General features: G+C 37.7%; 1 protein-coding gene across 2 annotated transcripts in view; it reads left to right on the forward strand.

The window, feature by feature from the left end:
• Positions 1-22,431, forward strand: part of LOC134630494 (MAM domain-containing glycosylphosphatidylinositol anchor protein 1) — a 183,874-nt gene that overhangs the window by 123,396 nt on the left and 38,047 nt on the right. For both annotated transcript variants that reach the window (XM_063477818.1, XM_063477826.1), the window contains exons 7-13: positions 389-658; positions 3,225-3,554; positions 5,059-5,358; positions 10,701-10,967; positions 11,141-11,289; positions 20,764-20,944; positions 21,091-21,114. In XM_063477818.1, the coding sequence (XP_063333888.1) occupies positions 389-658; positions 3,225-3,554; positions 5,059-5,358; positions 10,701-10,967; positions 11,141-11,289; positions 20,764-20,944; positions 21,091-21,114 (1,521 nt within the window). The remainder of the gene's footprint in view (positions 1-388; positions 659-3,224; positions 3,555-5,058; positions 5,359-10,700; positions 10,968-11,140; positions 11,290-20,763; positions 20,945-21,090; positions 21,115-22,431) is intronic.

Raw genomic sequence — 22,431 nt, forward strand, 5'->3', positions numbered from 1 at the left:
GCTATTGGTTGCACTTTATGACCTTGCACTGTCTCTTTTATTGTACTGCTCCATCTTGTTTTGAGTGCTTTTACATTTTGCAATTTTTTCCCATCACTTGGACTGTGTGAAACAGAATTACATTGCAGTGTATTTTAATATGGCTGAAAAAACAAAATAAAGTGAACTTGAACTCGAATGTGAGCTTGAAACAAGCACATATTTATACGTACTATCTATTACAATTGCAGGCAGAAGAAACTTTTAAAGACAGTAAAGTCATACCTTAAAAATGCTCATAATAGAAATATTCACAACTTAATTTTTTCGCTGAAAAAACATGTATTGTTCCCATTTAAGTTACTTTTGTTTGTCTGTTTGTTTCTTTCCGTGTGTCTGTGCCCCACAGGTCCACCAATGATCCGACTGTCAGTGAATGATACAGTGGTGGTGGATCCTGGCCAGGATGTGCGCATAACCTGTGAGGTCACAGCAGGTTTCCCTCTCCCCACTGTGACGTGGTCACGTTACCCTGGCCCTCTTCCCCTCAGTGCTCAAGTTCGAGGAGAAACACTGATTTTGAGAGCTGTCACACCAGCGGATGCAGGCTTCTACAACTGCACGGCAGTCAACAATGTGGGTAACCCTGCACGCAAGAACGTCAACCTCATTGTGAGAAGTAAGTAATGTTTGTATGTATTTGCACCTGTGAAAAGGGGTGATGCTTTTTCCAAAAAATAAATAAATCTAGATTTGTGGTTTTTACAACCTTGGTATAAACTAGCTCCAGTTGCATAATTGCATCAAGATTGTTTTTCAATCGGAATTGCTGTTTAAAAGATTCTGGATATACTTTCAGAATTAGTCTGGATGTGTCAATGAGCCTTTTGGTGTTTTTTAAATATTGTCCAGTCCTCATGTATTTATTATTATTACCTAAAAAAAACATATAGCAATGTGACATTCCCATATGATAATACTGCATATGGTAGGCAGGAATTGTTAAATCTTTGCATAATTTAGGCTTCTCATTCACTGATTTTACGACTAAAAATCATGTTGCATTTAATTCTTTGGCTAGCCAGGGGGTAGTTAAAATAGTTGACAAAGGCACAGTCAGGATCCTTTTCCCATTGAGAAGTCTCGTACAACTGATAATTGCTTTATGCAAAGTGTCTGTATAGTCCTCGTTAGCTTCATTCGTTGACATTTGTGAGTCTGCGCGTGCGTGCGAGTGTGTGGAGCTAGCCACTGATCCGTCATTAACGAAGCTGATGTGAATCTTGTCAGAATGGGCGGGTTAAATATTGCTCTTTTTTTAATTTCCATGCTGTTAAAACAGAATACTTCCATTCTCTCTTCCCTCTGGCTATTTTTAGCCCCTTTAATCATCTTTATTCACTCCAATTAGTTAGACTGGAGTGGAAGCAATTAGCAACAGTCTCTTCTGTTAGTTAGCACTGTGGAGAGCGTATGTTAGATGGGCTTCTCCTGTTAGCTTAATGGGCCTGAACACACTGTCACACCAGCGCAGGTGGCAAGATGCTGAAAGAGACACACATTCACAGTCAGTGAGTTCATAAAGGAAAAAGTCTGCAGGCAGGTAGGTAGACAAGTGCATCCGAATATTTAAGGAGTATATACGCACACACGCACTCACATTAATCAGGTAAAGTTGCAAGTTCATGTTAGCCATATGGTCACTGCTTCATATCCATTGCTCCACCCAAGTATCTTGTTAACAAGCTCAAAAGAGTTTAAATCAAGCTCTCCTCTCCTCCTTGCCGCCTGTCTCTCCCCTTCGTGGGGAAACAGAGAGCTATTTTGTATTCAACATGGAAATCTGTTGGGGAAACGGAGCCTTTGAAACTGAAAATTAAATGTGACAGTGTGAGAGTTACTCTTTGTCCTTGATTTTGTTTCCCCCCTCCTCCTTACCCCCCTGTTATTTTATTCTGTATTTGGCTCCTTTTGTCTTGGCTTCCTTCACAATTTGATTCTTCCTCTCTCACTCGCTTTCTTTCTTCTCTAATTTCCTCTTTCCTTTGGTACAAAGCGACCTCTTCATTTTTTATTTTTTATTTTTTTATTTTGTTAGTGGTGTTGGGGGTGGGAGTATCAACCATTCTTCTTCTCCTGCATTCTTCTGTTTAGTTTCTTTTTATTGAGTAGTATCAGTTCCTTCTTTTTGATCTCACGAATGTGTTTTTCTTCTAAATTTTCTGTTTGTTTTCTTAATTTTAATTTGTACACTTTACTATTCTGTACTGGAATAGGATACAACCGTTCAAATAATTTGCCTTTCCTATGAAATTTTTGACTTTTGGCAAATCTGAACAACCAAATACTTGGTTCCTTTGTAAAGTGTGTCAATGAATAAAGGGGATAACAAAAATTGTTCACATACATGTCAAGAAGCATTTGCTATCTAAAAATAGTTTTATATATCAAATCAAAACTCTCAGTTGAAAAAGAACAATAAATGAAAGTGGTATTTGTTGTTCTCCAGTCAGGGTGTGCAAGACGAAGATTAAGGCTTTTACATTAATTATAACTCTGCTTTGGTCAACTTCAACTTCCAGGTTAATTTCAGCTTAATATGAGGCAGAATTTATTAGGGAATTAATGACTGTAAGATGCAAAGTTCATGAGGCAGCAAAGCAACCCCAAACCAATTTTCCCACTCTCATGATTTACAGTTGGTATGATTCTCCTGACAGTACACAGAATTGCAAAGACAGACTTAGGTCAACTTGTAAGATTAGAAAAGCACTACATAAATGTGATTACTTTTTACATCTCTTAATGATTTCGTAGAACAAATGATTGCATGAGCTAATTTTTTCATCTGGTTATGTTGAGGTATGCCCACTGTATCTCTGGGCACTCTCTCTACAGTGTTTCCTTGATTAAATGTGCTAAAAACTAATGTATGTCCTTGGGTTGTGCTTTTTTGTTTTCCTAGGGACTATATATATAGTTTAACTACAGAGAAACTCTAAATTAAGTAAAGACCAAGTGGAAATTAAAAGATAAATAAGAGCATTTAGCAACTGTAGTAGTGGAAAAAAAAGACAGACCTTGCCAGTGATGCCTAGTCATGCTTATCCCTTTTATTAATTTTTTTGTATTATTATTTTAATTTTGTATTTTTTTAGTACATTTTGTACCAAATGCCTTTATATTGTAACAAATATTTAAATTTTCTTCTTTCTTCTTTTTTCCCTCTCTACCACCACAAAAAGCAATGAGCAACCTCACCTTCCAAATTACACCAGACTCTAACAAGGACAGTGAAACCATTCAAATGGGTCGTGACCTTAAGCTCTCATGCCATGTTGATGCCACCCCCCAGGACAAGGTCAACTATACCTGGTACAAGAACGGGGCACCAGTCTTCAACTCAGATAGTTTGATTTTACTGCGCAGTGACCCAGACATGGCACCTGGCACCAGCAGTCTGGAGATTGTGGACATGAAATTCAGAGACTTGGCCACCTACAGCTGCATGGCTAGCTTTTCAGGCAGCACAGTGCGAGAGCTTCGTGTTGATGTCAACATTTCTCAAAACAGCGGTAAGAGTTTCCCTTTTTCCTTGTTATTCTTTGTCTCTGTCAGACTGAGGGAAATAGTATATTTGGTTTCTTTTTTTTTTTTTTGATTGTCAGCTGCAGAGCTAACACAATCCCAACAACAAACAAACCAATATATATATATATATATATATATATATATATATATATATATATATATATATATATATATGTATAATGATGGCTCAATAAATATTTGTCTATTAAGGCCACGAGCACATGCAGATTCAAATGGGTTACGGTTAGCTGTAAATCGCCCATGCATTTAATTAAGCTCTTGATCGTCATTAATAAATATGTATGGTGGCAACTGCTTAATAGAGGTTAGGCAGTTGCTGTTTGTGGAATAAACAAACTTATAAAACAGACATGTTTGAGTTGACTGATAAACTAATTGAACAAATGTTCCAGTACACAATGCTGCTTAACCTAAGCAGTACATTTAGTATGTAAAAAAAACAGTTTTTCCTAAATCTAAAGGGGTGTAATTTTTCATGAATTATATGAATCTTAACACTATCTCATGCCAATGATTAAATATTCTAGCAGTCTGTGTTTTTGCATCATGCAACAGTGTTAAAACATAATAGCTTAGTGGTTTACCCATTCACCTAACAACTGAAAGATCCTAGGTTTGATTCCAGGAAATCCATTTGTGGTTGCACCATGAAGGACATCTCAAATTGTTTTTTAAATAAATTTCACAAATTAAATATGCAGAGCTACCTGCTGTGCTGCAACCCCTTGTGAATAATGGAGCAATTGAAAGTTAGCGTCTTCATTCAGACAGTTTTTATCCCATTTCTTCCCTCTCTACCTCTGCCTTGCACTGCTTGTTGCTTTGATGGTTCAGTTGTGTGTGTTCATGTATTCTTTCTTTTGTGTTTTAAACCATAATATATACTTAATCCTAGTAATAATATTTTTAATGTTCCCACATGTCATTAAAACTGTGCGATTGTCTAATAAAATCAGCTCTTTAAATGTCAGTGTCTGTCATACAATTTTATTGTCCATCTGTCTCTGTTTCCCTAGTTTTTGCCAGTTTATCCATTAGCACTATCTGATATTTTAAATCATGTTTGCCCTCTGACTTCTTGTTAATTCCGTTAATTAATCTGAAATTTATTTTTGATCCAGAAAAAAAGTGCCAGTTTCTCGTTAGCTTGGCAACAAGGACAAGGCTACTTTATTTTATCTTAGAGCCCAAGGTTATGTATTTGTGCTTACACTTTTCTAATGTTACTGACTAAATTGGAGGATATTTTAATGTGAAAACTCTAACAATAGCCAAGGGTTTAAGGAACTATTATTCTTAATGTATGTACATATGTATATATATATATGTATATATATATATATATATATATATATATATATATATATATTGTACTGTTATAACCATATATAAACAAATATTATTATATGCTCAGATTATTATTTACACTTTGTCTTACTTGCTTTTTTTTTCTTTGCTTTCCCCCAGTCTCTCCTCCAGTGCTGTCTGTTCCACCCGGAGGTCAGGTTGTTAGTGTGCGAGAGGGAGGTAATGCCGAACTGGTGTGCTTAGTCGTAGATGGCAAACCACGTCCTCCTATACTGTGGTCACGGACAGAAAAGGACTTGCTAATGCCCTCGGGGAAGACCACAGTGGAGACGCCTGATGGTCGCTTGAGGCTAAAGAACGTTAGCCGGGACATGATGGGGGCATACAGGTGCCAGACTGCTCCATACAATGGGCTTAACATTAAACGCAGAGAGGCACAGGTTCAACTCAATGTGCAGTGTAAGTATGGATTAGCGTACTTTCAGTTCAACATCCAAAATCCTTTGGCTTAAGCTGAATACAGGTCTCTCAGATTGAGAACATATCCTGGTGTCAGTAAGTCTAGGTTAGTGTAAACTCTTTTCAAATACTTTTTTGGGTACAGCTTGTGTACTATTAGGAAAATGCACGATAATACATGATAACACCAGCAAAAAATTTAATGATTCTGAAGGCATCACAGAACCTAGGAAGGAAACTGGCTGTTTAACTTCAGAGTGCAAGGTGCCCAACCTATTGCATCTTACACATTTTACATTTTCTGCAATCAATCGATCAAAGTTTTCAGTTACAATCAAGGAAATAGTTTCATAATCCATTTCTAAATTTATAAATTTGCTTACTTACAAAGAATTGAACAGTCTTTCACTTTTGTAGAAGGTTGAATTGAATGGAAAGAGACAGAGTATTATTCTATGCTTGACTGTGGGGATGGTCTTATTTGGGTCATATTCAGCATTTGGTTTCCTACCGCCAATGAGGCAATTTGATGTTAAAGAGCTTGATTTTGTTGTCATCTGACCACAACCTTCTCCTGTTAGTTAGATGTTCACTAGCAAACTTGAGCAGGGGGCTGCTACAAGATTTAAATCCTTTGGATCATTGACAAGCTCCTTCTGTGTTTATATTTCTTGGGTTTCTGAATAATCACACCAGTAGTTGTCATCCTCCCACCAGGGTTCTTGCTGATGTTCTTGTAGCTCATTCCAGCTTTGTCAGGGTCTACAATCTTGTTCTTTGTCAGCTTTTTGGTCTTGTCCATTGTGGTGGAGAGGTTGGAATGGAAGAAATGAATTAACTGGACAGGTGCACGCTAATTTCTGGACTTTAGGTTAATATTGTCTCTCTGTCCATTAAAATGAACATACGGTAAAAATAAAGACTTTTGTTTTCTTTGTAAGTGGGCAAACTCAAAATTTTAGCAGAGGATCAAAGTATTATGATCCCTTATAAGGGAGCATGTAGCGACTAAAGAGGGGAGAAAAACATGCTTAGTAATGGGCAGCGAGTGGAAACACGTAGAGAAAAAATCATTTTGACAACTTTCCAACAGAGACCTGTTTCTGTAAATTAAAGAACATATCCTGGTTTTTAAAAAATGTTATTTTACTTTTCCATTAAATTTAAATAATCACTTTTCTTTCTCTCACCCTCAGTGAAGTCATAACAGTTATACTTCACTAACAACTATGGACCCTATCAGCAGATAAGAAATTGTAAAAGGTGGAACTGAAAGCAAATGAGGACATACCTCTATTGCTCAGAGGCAGCTTTCACTAAACCTACTGCTTTCCCTTTGTGAACATTCCACTGAGGTCTGTCATTATAAAACTCCCAGAGGATCTACTTTGAGAGAGGAGAGGATGTGTCTTAGTAACGTAACGCATCATTTTGATACCTTTTTCCTTCCCATGAGGTTATCTTCTTTTACTTACTTTTACCATCCTGGAACTTTGACAGCCCTTATCAGTGCTAAGTCATGGAATGTGTGAGTACTACACATCAGCCTGTATATGTGTAAAACTGAGAAAGCCTTTTGCAAAACTTTCAGCCCTTTAAAAGAATATCTCTTCTTCCTTCAACTACTTGAATAAAAACATAACTTTTATTTCTCATTAATGTTAATGTTGTAAGAGTTAGACACTGTGGAATTGTAGATATAGTATATATAGCTTCTATATAAATATAGGTATATTAGGTATATACTAAAGAAACTGAGTATATTTTTAACCAGTTGACTTAGACAGTTGTTTTAATTGATACATAGATATATTTTTTTGCATGGTAGTCAATCTGTGAAGTCAGTTTTGAGGTAAACAGTCATTGATAAATTGTATATGTATTTTTTTGTTGTCAAGGAACATTGAAACATTGTAATATTGAAAGTAAATTGTTTATTTCCATGGCTTCAATCATAGATTAAAAAAAAACTATCTCTGTTTATTCTGTCAAAAAAGTCAAAGGCTTTTTCTTTTCTTTATCTCTCCTAAAAACTGCACATTTATCAGGAAGTAAAGAACCAATTTCCCACCTATTTACTGACCTACCTGATAAATACAAGCCCAAATTAGAGCCCTCTCCTCTCCTCCCCTCTTCTCTGCAAGGCGGATTTACAGGGCTTACTAATGCAGGCAGGGTGCAAGGGCAACACTCTGTGAGCTCTGCTGTCTGCACTGGCCAACTCTGATTAATGGACCAGGTGGCCACCGCACTATGGACAGCGAAAGAAACGGAGCAACGAGACAGCTACATGAGCAGGAATAGGAGTGAGCATAACGGGGTTAAGAGAGAGCTTGAAACAGGAAAGCATGGATAGTGATGGGGGGAAGGGGGAAGAGAGGATGAGAAGGTGCTAACAAAGTGAGGGACTGGTTGGCAAATAGAGAAACAAGAACATATTTCAGTGCAGCCAATCAAATTGTGGAAAATAAATTTCCCACTTTTATTCAGCTGCCCCTTTGTCCCCTGACTTAATTTGTTTATTTTATCACGTTTCTTTGCTTTATTCTGTTTACCACTGTTGATTGATGTGAGAGAAGGATGGCATCATTTTTTAAGGCCGATGTAATTAAGTGGATAGGCAGATGCTCGCCACTGTTTCCACTCTTGCCTCTCCCACTCCCACTTTTGCCCTGTATCACTTCTATACTTGCCCAGTGTTCCTTTTTTCCCTCCTGGAGAGGTGGCTGTTCTTCCTCATTGCCATTCTCATCATCATCAATCAGCTAACTGCTGGCCATAAGAGAAGACCTCTCTCTGTCTTGTCATTCTCTTTCTGCATCCTGCGTTCTCTCATTCACTCCCCACCTCCCATACTCAATCACTGACTTCTCTCACTTTCACACTGCACGTTCCCTATCATTTGTCTTCCTCTTTGTCTTCTTCTTTAAGAGCGATTCTTTCTTCTCTCATCCCTCCTTACCCCTCATGCATGCTACCTTCCTCTCTCAGTCTCATGTAAATTGATTTTCTCTTTGTGCACTGTAAATGTTTGGCTTGGTCAGTGTTGCATTCCCAGATGGAATTCATTTCGCATTCAATAAGATGGATAGCGATGGTGTGTTTACATGGATTATAGTCTTTTGACTATGAAACACTGCAACAGTGTGCTATGAGTCCTGAATGAGAAGCAAATAAATGCAAAAGCAATGCTCTGGAGAATTTGGGGGAAAAAAAGTTTAATTAGAAAGTAAAATAACCACAAAAAGTGGAATCTACTTGAGCAGTTGTTGAAATGAATATATTAGATGAGAAAGGGAACTGTGCTAGCTTAATGATTTCTAAATTGATTACATACCAACGTATAACTCACCTCTGTTTTCCTCCTTGCTTCTATTGCCATTCCTCCACGTTTTGCCTTTTTTCTTTATCCTTCTTATCCATTTCCAAAGTCAGTAATCAGTATGCATATGTGCTTCTGTAAGTAGGAGCAGGGTGTGTGACCATACACTAATCAATCCACTGGGATTACAGTATGACCTTTGACCACTTACACATCCCTCAGCGTCGCACATCATCACATAGCTGTGGGTGTAGGGACTAGCTAAACATTAGTTTTGAGAGATCAGAGAGGCAGTAATTGTAGCTGAGTACACAACACTAAGTTAGCATTTGTGGGAAGAACTTTGGATACATGCTGGGAATCTTGACTATAAGCCAAAAGACAACCTAGTGGCTGAGACGTTAAATGCTTTGGTGGTTTGCAATCTTTTTAGCATTCAGGTGCTTACTCACATTTCTTTGACTGGAGTGCTGGCATAGAATGGTAAACTGATTTCAAACAAGAATTTGGTTTGGCTGTGTATACCCGTCCGTAGCAAAATAAACAACAGCAACAAGAAAAAAAAACATATTATTGAAAGTTTTAGTCATAGTGAATTTAAATGTATTTTCTTCAGTTCTTTAGCTTTCAAGAATATGTATTAAATGGATAATGTGTTCAGGCAGGTTATAGCTCTCAGCTTATCTATTCTGGTTTCTGATGTGTAAAATGCAGAAGCTGCTGAATCCTTAAACTTAAATTACATTAGTCTTTCAAAATTTAAAAAGGTGTAACATCTGTGTGTCAATAAAACATTACTTGTCTAGCATCTTTCTTTCAATTAAGTGCAACTCAGCGTAATCAATTAGTAATAGAAATATATTATTAATTTAATTATTAACATTATTAACATTGACTTTATAAGACAGAAAAAGAAGAGAGTTTTTAACCATTATTTTTAATCTCTCTATATAGCTATACTGTAGAGGCAGGTTTAGGTTTCTGTTTAATCATATCAACACCTCCATTATTAGCCAACCAGAGATTTTGATATTGTATAAAACACAATAACAGGATCTCTGTTTCTCTTTCCCTCCCTGCTCCTTGCTTTACATTATCTTACCGTCTTTTTCTTCCCTCCATACTGCAGCTCATTCTGTCTGTCTAAATTACAGGCATAACATAGATTAGACTATAATTACACATCTGTGTCTGATAAACTTGATTCATACGGGGCGCTAGTCATGCTGTATCACCTCTGGGGCCTTAACACCAGCTCTCATCAACGTTAGTACTGCAGTACCACCATTAGCATCTTGTCTATTATCTACATGATTAGCCAGGGGTGAACTAGCTGGCTGGTGATTTGTGGCAGAGTAATTTGGCTGTGTTGTGTCTTGGCTGACCCCAGGGCAGCAGTGGCTAGTCAATCATTAACCACAAAGGCACACATCACTGTTGACAGGTTAATTACAACTGGTTAGGATAGGTTAGAAGCAGGGATGAGAGTGTGGCTTGAAACGCCCGATCCCTTGTGGCAATAACAGTTGTTTTGTGTTGGATGATTTGTAACAACACATTTTTTATAATGGTTTGAGGAAATCCACTTTGCAAAGAACATAAAGAAGTGAGACATGGATGACAGTGTCTTTGCAGTCCGTTTAGTACTACATGTCTAAGACGAGTTTCTGAGATTAAAATGTGTTTTTTGGAAATGTCTGTTTCAGTTCATCTTCATTCCCTTATGATGAAAACAGTTTTTAACATTGGAAACCAGCTAGACCAAACTAATTTTCAAATGTTTATCTGCATTCATAATCACAAATTAAGTTACTGCACAGTTACTGAATATAAGTAAGAGAGTGTAAAATAAGGATTCAGCTCTACAATAAAGAAGTACTCGTGCAAAAACCTAATAATGAGTATTAGACTTGCAATAACAGTGGCAAGGCTGTTTAAAAAATGCTACTGCTGCACTTGCATAAAAACAGAGTATAATATTCACTCTATTATTAAAACACAAGTGTTTATTTTTCTGCAGACCCTCCCATTCTGGACCCAGTCTTTCAAGATGTCCGTTCCAGGAATTATCAAATGGTAACCCTGAGATGTACAGTCCTACGATCAAACCCTCCTCGCCTGACAGACATCCGCTGGTTCCGTAATGGTGACTTCATCCGTATGCCAATGCCAGACCTGAAGGAGACACCGGAGCTGAAGTTCAAACTGGAACCCACCAACAATGGCTCTTATGAGTGCCGAGTGAGCAATACTGTGGGAACATCTGCATGCACATTTAATGTCTCTGGTGAGTGTGCCATTAATGGGAAAAAAGCCGTAATCCTCTTATTATCAGTTTTATATTCCTGTACTCATGCACCCTTACCTCCATATAAAGATTTATTTTTCCTTCTGTGTCATTCAGTACATTTTTATAATACATTGTTGCTCTCTTGTTCTATATTGCTCTCTGTCATACAGCACAACCATACAATGCTGAGTTTTACTTTGATACACCCAACCCTGTCCGGATTCTGAAAGGAAACAACTATTCCTACAATTTGCAGTGGACACAAAAAGATCCCGATGCCACAGATCGCATCATTGGATACTGGATTAATGTTCGAAAGGTAAAGTTCTCCCATATTTAATCCATATATTTAACCCTGGAGAACCCATGGGGTCAGAGCCAACCCCATGGGTTTTCTAGGGAAAAATACATATGTATATATGTACTGTATGCCTATTTGCATGCCTGGTTACACACACATCCTGTGTGTAGTATCTTATAATATCATTCCTGAGATCATGACAAGAGGCAAGTGCAGTGGATTGACAAACACTAACTCACTGACTTTGTTTATCAAGCACTCATGAGACTGATTTGGTCGGTCTAACATTATCCAAGGCAAACTTTGGTCACCTGCCTTTGTAAAAATCACCTCGAAAGCTGACAGCTTGTATAGATAAAAAGCATACACACAGGACTGTAAGCAGTAAAGTTTACATTCAAAGTAAACACAGGGCTTTATGAGCTTGGGAAGTGTCAGAGTGTCAGACATGTGTAGACAGTCAAAGCCACTCATTTCCTTTCACTCATGCAATCAACTTTACTTTTTAAGGATAATAGGATTGTATTGTATTTATGTTTTTTTTTTAATAAAAAGTTTTTTATTAAACACATTTGTGTTTCCTTGCAGTGATAGATCACTCTGAGGCAGTTCCTAAGCAGGATTTATCAGCCTTCTGGACTTTTTATTTTAGATTTGCCACATATATTTAATTTGCTGTCTGGATCTGAGTGCCAGACTAGTACTAATGTGTTTATTACCAGTTCCACAATGGAAGGAATGCCATCTTTTAACCACATGAGTCGAGAGACAGTTAGCATTTTTTAAATCCATTTTCATGTTTTAGCTTGCCCCCAAAGGATTGACTTTCTATTGATGCCACTACATTTCTGGAACCCCGTGAAGGTTGTTAAAGTAGTCTTGCAGTCACAAATTAGATTAAGCGTGTACTGAAGAAGCTATTAAAACCTTAACTTGTTTCAACTCAATTTTGAGCCAAAATAAGGTGATGTTTTCACCATGATCTGATACACCACATTTATGTACGTTTACATAAACTCGTAGGCTTTATGACTGACCCTCGACGAACTCCGGTACTTTCGGAGCCCCTAATAGGACAATGATCTAAAATTAGGAACCTCTGTCCACAATAGTAGAGCACCCTGAGGCCATGTTCTTGTTATGTTTCAAGCATCTACTCGCATATTACTGGCCTTTGTCAGAAGACATGAAGGTAGTGGTGAATTATACACAACTGGCTAGGGTTGGGTATGGTGTGCATGCATGTGTGTGAGAGAGAGACACTTAAACAGAGGGAATGCGAGGACTGCCAGCTTGCTTTTGTGTGGATGAATAGTTAATTCCCCTCCTGCTTCAAGACTTGGCTGCTTACCTTATTAAGTAAGGCTCTTCTGGGAGACAGAAAATGAGCACTAGTCTTCCTAAGATGCACATTAGATTGCATGCCTAAGCTCTCTGAAAACTCACTCTTCCTCCTTTGTTCCATCAACCTCTCCTGGCTGTCCTCACATTTTCTGCTATGTATCCTTATTTCACTTTAGTCTCTTACCTACTGTCCATCCCATTTCTTTTGCCCTTTGTGCCTTGGTCACACTTTTGCATTCAATCCCTCCAGCCCTCTTGGTCTCTCTCTCTCCCTCTTTCTCTCTCTTTCTCTCTCTCTCTCTCTCTCTCTCCATCTCCGTAAACTGCAAACCTAATGGCATTTGATGTCGGGTGAACCATGGAAAGCGGAATAGCGCTGATAAATAGTGGCTGCAAGTTCTTATGTCGACAGTGTTAAAATAATGAGTTGCATTAAGTGGCAGTTTAGGACTTCTTAAATGTTGTTAAGCTTTAATTTAATTTCAAGGTTTTTACCTGAATGTTTTTTTTATGTGTTCATTAGAGAGTGAAAAGAGACAGAAAAATAAGGAAGGCATGGAGGTTGTGAGCAAGAAAGTGAACGGAAGGGTGCGAATGGAGAGAAATATGATGCAAATTAAAGAAAAACATCAAATCTCACTGGCCCTCTCAACTATTAAATAGAGTACGAGAAAATTCAAATGTAATACCATCTCAATTTCACAACCCATCTATTTCTGAAACATTTTCTCCAGCTCATCCTTTTAACGCCTTGGCACTCTATCTTTTTAGCACCTACAAAATGATATGGGGGTCTCATGAGAAACAAGCAGGTATAGAGGGGAATACAAGAGGACTCGGTTCGTGTAGAACAGTGCTCTTCATCGCAGATCTGACTACATGACTATAACTTTTATACTTTTTGCTTCAGCTTGATTTTTTATTATGTGCAAATGGGTATTTTTTTAAATGAGCGTTAATGCAGATTTATTCTGTTTTATGCCTGAAGAATATGAATGTATTTCATATTGTATAAGTGGCATTAATATATTTACTCGTTTGAACAGGGTATGTCCGTGTGTGTATGTGTGTGTGTGTGTGTTCGCATGGCAGTTTATGTGGTTTACACCATGACTCATTGGCAGGCTATGAAATCCTTGCTTACACGTCTTAATTTAGTTTCATTCTCCCTGCAGGGGGTTTCCCTGTGTTTGAATTAACAGTGTTGACAGGGCCTTTTTTTTAAAACCTGTCCTCACTCCACTGTTCCTCGAGAGATAATAAATTAATATGTGATAATTTACCTTTTTACAGCAAGAGCGGCTGATTTACTTTTGTTTCTCATGGCTTTGATATTATTTTGTCTCACACACATAGAAAGCTCAGGGTTTATGTCATCAGAATTCTTATGTATTGCATGTGCATTATGTGTTATGTAAATAAATATAATTCAAACCTAAGAGGATCAAATTTGTAGAATTTCTTTGCTGAAAAGTAGTTACACATTATCAAAATCTAGAAATACACATAATCAACTGGGAAGAACAAGAAAGGTTTAACGTGGTGGTCATCAAACTTGAAATGGACATTCAGAAAGCTGCTTAGTAAACATGTCTTTAACTCTGAGAGAAAGTGAATTAGTCTTTTGCTTTGCTTCAGTTGCATATATTTGCATGCAGCTATGTTGAAGTTTTCAATTCAGTTTAATTCATTTCAACCATCAACAATTTAGCGACAATTGGCAGCTCAAGACACTTTATTATGTATTGCAAAACAAAGTTCCTGCTATTGTATATTACAGATAGAAACCCCATTGATTAAAAATTTACCTTTGAACAAACACTTGACTACTGTGAAGAACAAAAAATAAATGATTACATGAAGAAAGGCAGCACTAGGTTCAGGACGTGCACCATCTGTAGTGACCTGTTGGAGTAAGGGGAAAGCAAAGAAAGGAAAGAAGAGCACAGAGAGAGCATTACATAGAGAGGTCTACACTTAGAGGGATGAAGGCAGTGGTTGTCTGCAGCTGCCACAGCTATGGAAACGCGGGTGTTTCCAATTGATTGAGAAGTCGAGAAGTTGGTGAAGTCTCCTTTGATCCACTCAAAACAGTCCTCTACCAACTGTACAAACGATGACTAGCTGACACTGGATTCTCTCACTGCTTGTGTGCTGAAATATGTCACTGTGTGTGCTTACACTGAAGCTAGCTGATTGAACTCTGTTATTTCACTTTGCTCTCTCTTCATTTTATGATTTTTTTCTGTAGGCTTGTAAATCAAATTTATAAAACTCTGGTCTTTTTTCTGACTGACTCTAACCACATCTTTCCATTAACCTCGTATGCAATAACATGGCCTTGGTGAATGTTTTTGAATATCCTTATTAACTCTTGCCAATCAGAAACTACTTTTTTACTGCTGTCCTTACATACACTCACTGGACAGTTTATTAGGTACACCTTGCTTTAGAACTCCCTTAATTATTTAGGGCAAAGATTCAATAGGGTGCTGGAAACATTCCTCTGTGGTTTTGGTCCCATTCTATGCACGTGTTGAGGGTCACATATGGCAACAGACTCAATAAACTGATCTGCAAGGCCAGTAATGTTGTGGGGATGGAGCTGGACTCCTTTAAGGTGGTGTTGGAGAGGCGGATCTTGTCCAAGATAAGGACAATGCTGGACAATACCTCCCCCCCCACTCCCTGATGAGGTAGCCAGTCACAGAAGCACGTTCAGTGAAAGACTTAGATTACCCAAATGCACCACTGAATGACACTGCCTGTGGATATCTCCCTGTACAACTCCATCTAATGCACAGTACACAATGCAATACTTACACCTTTTTGCACATCCTCTACAGTGAAAATAATAAATTACAAAGTTTTACAGTCTATAATTTAGAGTAAAATGTCAATCGGATATATTTAATCATCTGTAATATTCTGGATGTTTATATCTAAGCTATTTGTACATATTAGAACCATTTCTTATATTTTCTAACTTTGTAATATATTCTGTTATTTACCTTAGTTCAGTCTGTTGCTGTCCTTATTACCTTGGAGCAACTGTAACCATCCAAATGTTTCAGCAGAAATCGAGACACATCAGGCCAAGCAAGATTTTTCCAATCTTCTATTATCCAATTTTGTTAGGCTTTTGCAAATTGTAATCTCCGTCTTGGCTGACACTAAGCCAAGGCTGCACTAAGGTGGTCTTCTGCTGCTGTAGATTGCGACTGCTGTGTCGGCTTTAAGATTGGATGTGTTGTATAATCACAGATGCTCTTCTGCATATCTTGGTTGTAAGAATTCATTATTGTAATTACTGTTGCCTTTCTTACTGTCCCTATTCCTATCACTTCAACTGCCTTTCTTCCTGATTCTAAGGTTATCTTGAACATATATACATTCCTCAGTGACCTGAGTTGCTGACATGTCATTAGCTGATTAGATATTTGTGATAACGTAAAGGTGAAAAGATGTTCTTAATGAAATAGGCTGGTTAGTGTATAGCATGTTTGCATTTTAAGAAAACGTGTTATGCATGTTTTCAAGAAGATACAAAACCAGAAACGTTACACATATTCTCCCATTGTTTTTTTTTTACAGTCAGCATGACTTTAAAACTAATGTAATTAAAATATCAACCTGGTAACCAAGAAACCTCTTTAGCCATCTTTAGATGAAAATTAGTCAGCTAACTCCCTTCTAACTTCTAAGTCCATTAAACTTCATAAACCCTGTTTCATATGGATGCCTGGATGTTAAACTTAATTGTTACACCTGGTAGAGCAGCCACACTCATCATTTTATTAAATATGAAAGAATTTAGACAGTTTTTAACTCTCAGTGTTGTCGCAGTGTTTGTTTGACTTTGGAACCTGAAGAGGACCTGGAAACAGCTAATGACATCAGACGTAAACAGTGAATAGTCTCTCTCTCACACTAGCCAACTCGTTTTATTGCCTAAACCACATTGACTGGTTTTGGTGCCTAAACCTGCATATACACTGGAAGCGATTTGCTCATCACGCGTCACTTTGAAGCTGACCGCTGGTCACTGGTGTACATTTCAGGTTCTAGTTACTTAAAAGACTCCCAAATGCATGTATTTCCAGGTCAAATGTCAGTCAGTGTTATCACTCACTGTCATTGGTATTCACTTCAGTTGTTTGCCTGGAAGTTCAGAAAAGTGGCCACCATGGTTATTTCACCCATAGTTGCTTAAATTTGCAGAGTGTCATTCACTTTCTATGATCACCAGTCTCCGTGTCGCTGTGAATTGCTTTCAGTGTGTATGTTGCTTAAGCCTAAGAAAACATCAAGATCAAACCAAACAACACACAAAAATGAAGCCAAAGCCTAAAAGAAACCAAAGAAAGTGTAAAAATCACGAATTCAGTGTGTGATTCTGGTGACAAAGTGACTTACTCACATTTCTCTATTGCCAAAAATAATATATAATTTATATTTGTATTCTTTCCATTTCTTTGGGGGGTTTTTTTTATCCATTTTTATTCAAAAAAATTTCCTGTCTGAATATTCTTCACCTCTTTTCTATATTGACCAGTCTAAACCCAAGTTGTGTGTGTTATATCACTGAAGTTGTTCAGCTAGTAGCTGACCTGCCTTCACATAATAACTATGCAGGTTCTTGCACTCTAAGATTTAGCCACACACAGTCACACAAAGTGTCTCTGTGCAAACACACAGTCCACATTACCATATATATGAGAGATGAAAAATATTCATGATGAATTAGAGTTGTACATTAAATCAAATATAGGAATAATTTATGTACATAACTAGCCCAACAAGGCAGATACACACGTATGTTTGCACACAGATAGACCACATAGGCCTTTGTAAGCATAACTTTTCAATAGACAGAGTGCAAAGAAATGTATCAAGTATCAGTAAATTGCTGGATCAGTCATAAAAGAGAACCATTAACTGACGATAATAGAAAAATTAACCTTAGCACAAGGCTGCCTCGCCGTCAGTCCACATTTCTGTCATTTACAGATCACTCTGCCTCCATGGTCCTATTTCATAGTACAAGTTCTCCTGCTCTTGCCCTCTTTTACACATTATTTGTCTTGTTGTGTCTTTATTAAAAGTCCGATGGCAATACAGATGAAAATGCTGTTTGGCTGAAAGTGTCTGTACAGCAGGCAATATGTCAGTCACTCTCCTGTCTCATTCTGTTGTTCCCTTTGTACTATTTTTTTTTTTTACTCTTACCCCTTTCCCCTTGCCTGTCACATAGACTCACACAAATACGCATAGAGACACTGACAATATGTCCTGCTGAGGAAAGCAGAGAAAGACAGAGGCAGGGTGAAACAGACTTCAACCTGTGGTAGGAGCAGCTGGTTTCTCTAAGTCACACTTCAGCACCTCATTGATCCAGTGGTCCTAGTTCCAAAGAGTGTATGTGCATGTGTGTTAAAGTCCCCTCATAGTTTTTCAGTATCATTTATCTCCATCGCACTGCATGTGTGTGTACACACACATACACACTGCCCACTCATTAATAAAGGATAATATATTTCCAAAACTCAGACAGATATTCACTCATCTCTTCTTGCTAATACACAATCTATACATTTTAAATGAGCATAACTTTTCTTTCCCGCTGTATTCCATATAAATATGCATATCCGATGTGTGAGCAGAGTGTAAATGTTTTTTATGGCTCAATATGAGCATAAGTTGGTGCTAAAAGGGTGCAATTCATAGTCTTCTGCATCATATAATAGTGTAAATGCTCCAGCAACGGAGCAAATATCTGGGGAAATCACTTGTCTGCAGTTGTAGTTGCTGTTGATTACAATAAATAATAAGCAACAACAGCACCAAAAGAATGGACAAATGATATTCATATCATGCCCTACCTATAGCACTTGACAAGACTCGTTGCTTTTGGAGAAATTGAAACCGTAGACCATTTTTGACCTAAAACTTTATTAGGCTGTATTATTGCTTTTACTTAAAATTACCATCTTCAAGTTTTTAGTGAATGGATCATTAGGTCCATTGTATATCAGCCATGGACTGATGGTCTCAAGTATTTTGGTTAGTTGCATTGCAACAGGAATGTTTGGGAAAAGCTGGGAAAACTATGGATGTTTTTTTTTGAGCAGTTCAATTTTTTTTAGATACAATTTATACTATTTTATACTTAAAAATATTTAAGTGGGAGAAGTGTTTTTTTGTTTTAGTTTTTTCTGTAAGCAATTATTTAGCTTTCATGGTCTCTATTGGTGGAGCAGCAAAAGGGATCTCCAATGGCTGGCAAAACTTCATTTTGGAAGAACTGAAATGGAAACACCAAGAGTGGCACTGAGAAAAGAAGTTTGCCATCATGGCACAATGTCTGGTGAGGACGCATGGACTTGATACCAAGCATGTTGCTGAGCACACACTTGGGCTGTGGCTGCCATCGGGGTCTCGTACAGTAATTGGAGTTGTACAAAGTTTTTGGCAGGCCAGGCAGGAGTCAGCTCAGTCTAGCAGAGTTGGAATTTGTGTCAGTGAGCAGACATCCAATGAAAACTGCACACCTCAACTTGAGGGAAGATGTCAGAGCATAGAGTACTATAGCAATTATAGCAAAAGTAACTAAAACCACCAGTGATTTAATGTTAAATTAGAACAACAATTGTGCCCATAAGGGCATTTTTAATAGATATACCTATATAAACCTATATATATTTTTATCGCAGTGTCACTCAAGAAGTATGAAATGTCATATCTAGGAGATCCTAAATCCAAATTCATGCTGAATAGCAAAAAAACGTGTCTGTAATTATATGATGTTCACAAAACTTCAGCTGCTGACTATCTGAGGAAACTGTACAGGAGACATTTATCATAAACACAAAACCATGTGCACACTTAAACACACAACACCCGCAGTATACACACACCCCTGTGCTGCATGTGTTACCTGATAATGGCATGCTGTGGGTGTACTAAGCTGTTATGGTGGAGTGGCTGACCTAATGCATTAGATTGAGCTCACTGTCAGGTCTTTAAGTAGCTGGGATCAGAGGCAGATACACAGCTAATGGATCCTTCTCTCCGTGGGTGGAATAACACAGCAATAGCTCTATTTAATGGAAAAAAAGACTTAACTTTAAAAGAATGAGAAGACACCAATTGGTTGAGCTCAATATCTTAACCATTTTAATATTTCATATGAATTTTAATGATACACAGCCAAATAAGTTATTGGAAGTTGTTTTTTTAAAAAAAAAGATTGTATTTATATTTAAAAGCTTACATGATTGAAAAGTGCTGCTATTAAACAAACTTATTGAGTCCCTATTGTGGAAACAGAAGTGGAAATCATATAACTTGCTCAGAGCACTAAAACTAACCAACAGGTATTTTTAAACATCAAAATTGATGTGGGAGACCACTGATATACCGAGACTAATGTAGCCTCTTCTGGCCTTTAAAGCTCTTAGAGAGAATCAATTTTAGGAAGGCAGCTTGTGTACTTTATTTTGAAAAAAAAAGTAGACTGAAAACATACCTAAGCTATGTTAGTTGGGAATATATCCCAGAAAGGTAAGTTTATCCCTATATGTAATTTCACATTCCATAAACAAAATGTTTTAAAACATGCACACTTATAAAACCATACACTAATGTGATTTGATAATGAGTTGCTAAAAAATGAGCTGCCATGTTTTAATTTTTTTTTTTTTGCTCCAAAAAAACTTCAACCCTGTGTCTGATGTTGTTTGTGTATTTAAATAAAAGTGCTGGGGTATTATGACTATTATACTAGTAAGGATTAGGATTGCATGAAAATCCTCCAGATGCGAGATGAGCTGGAGTTGTTAAATGAGTTGTGGCTTTTTCCCAGTGACTTCTGATTGACGAAATTTTAGGATATCCAAGTAAAGTGATAGAGCTGATGGGGTATGACTGGAGATGAACGAACCCAAAATGAAAAGAAAGAAAGGCGAATGGGAAATATGCCTGACACTACTGACACGTCCTTATGTGACTCCTTTACCCTTTCTCCTACTCAGTCAAATCATTGTATGTACAGTTTTTTACACTTTTGACCAAGTACATTTGCACATTAACAAGCCTTCATCTTTTCTATTTGTGTGTATGTGTTTGTGTACCTATGTATGAATGCAGAACAAGCAAAACCTGCTGTCAAAACAAATAGACCTCAAGGGTAAGGCACCAGAAAAGGGTGTTCTGATGTCCTACGCAGTATCAGACCTGAAAATCCCTCTGTCCTACGAAGTCCGGCTGGCCCCTATTACCACCTACAGCACTGGGGACTATGTCAGTCGAATCATCCAGTATTCAGAACGTGAGTCTCTCTTAAAATCCTCGATCTTTGTCTGCAGTCATTAGATATTTTTTTTAATCCAATCATATACTTACACAGAGCATAGATCAATTGATGGGTTGTTCATGTTTGAGTGCTAATCAATATTATCATAATTCTTTTTACAGCCTACACTTACCCAAGACCTTCAGGTGAGACTCAACTGCCATCCTTTGCTCTTGTACATTTTATCATCTTTAACTTGCTTTTTCAACCTGATTTATGACAGAGTGGTAAAGAGATGAAGGCATGTTGAATTCTGATGAAGGTTTAAATAAGCATGTTTGCTCCAAGCAGTGTCAGCACAAGTCTGCCAAGGCAAAGGTTCCCAACACATGACCCCGTGACTCATGACCGTTAATCATATTGTTGCGATGAAAATAATGGGGTAACAAAAAATGATGGGTGAAACAAGCTCTATAGAATTTTAAATGTCTTGAAATAGTGACAATGGGAGAAGGATATCAGGTCGGTTATGATGGTATGATTGGCTAGGCTTGAAAAATTTAAAATACAAAATGTGGGCCATTCTGTACGTTTTAAACTTGATCAGGCTATATTAAAACTATGTTCCATCTCATCATAGATTTTTAGTTCCTTTCTCTCTCTGTTAGCCCCCTCTGTCTGTCACAGTTTTCCACCAGCGTCTATCCTGGTCCTGCCTCTCTCTTACCATCCCTCTCTCTTTTTCTCAGTCAATTGCATCTTGTCTATTTTCTTCATTAAGAGACACGCAGCATTTTTCTGGCAGGAGTGTCAGTTGGCTCCGCCAGGGTGAGGCAATTAAAACAACAGCAGATTGGAACAGACTGCGAGAACAACAGTGTAAATTGAAAGGAGCGCATGTACTAGAGTAGGGTGTGAATAGTAATAGATTAGCTCCCTGAAACAAAGAGGCACACACACGCCGTCCTCTTGGGGAGCACAAGCCATATGCATCTGCAGCGGACTGTGTGTGTGTGTGTGTGTGTGTGTGTCCGGGAAGCTTTCACTGATGCTGTCAGCTTGGACGGTTTTAGATGGCTGTTGTTATACTCTCTTGGCTCAATTTTCATTTGTTTAGTGAGTCTCTGATAATTGCTCTCCAGATGGGCTAATGAAGGTGACTACACCACGGAAAGAAGGCTCTTTATCTTGCTTAACAAGAGACATTAACATCAACGACGACAAAACTCGGGGTGTTCTTCAAAATATCTTTTTTGTCCTTAATGATCTATGTGACAGTATCAAAGTGTCCCTCAAAACATATTAATGGGAAAACATTAAAAGAATCACATAGCTCAGAGAAGATTAAATGTTCAGGGAAACTCATCTCATTAAAGCTTTTACCCAATTGTGTTTATAGATTATATTCAGAAGGTGTCAACAGCCAGTAGGAGCACTCAGAAACAAGAAAGGTAGACTCGTACTGTCAGGTCCAAAATATGTTGAACAAAGAAATTGCAGTTTTGCCCTTGCACATTTGCACA

This window comes from Pelmatolapia mariae, linkage group LG1, assembly GCF_036321145.2.
Source record: "Pelmatolapia mariae isolate MD_Pm_ZW linkage group LG1, Pm_UMD_F_2, whole genome shotgun sequence".
Taxonomy (NCBI): Eukaryota; Metazoa; Chordata; class Actinopteri; order Cichliformes; family Cichlidae; genus Pelmatolapia; species Pelmatolapia mariae.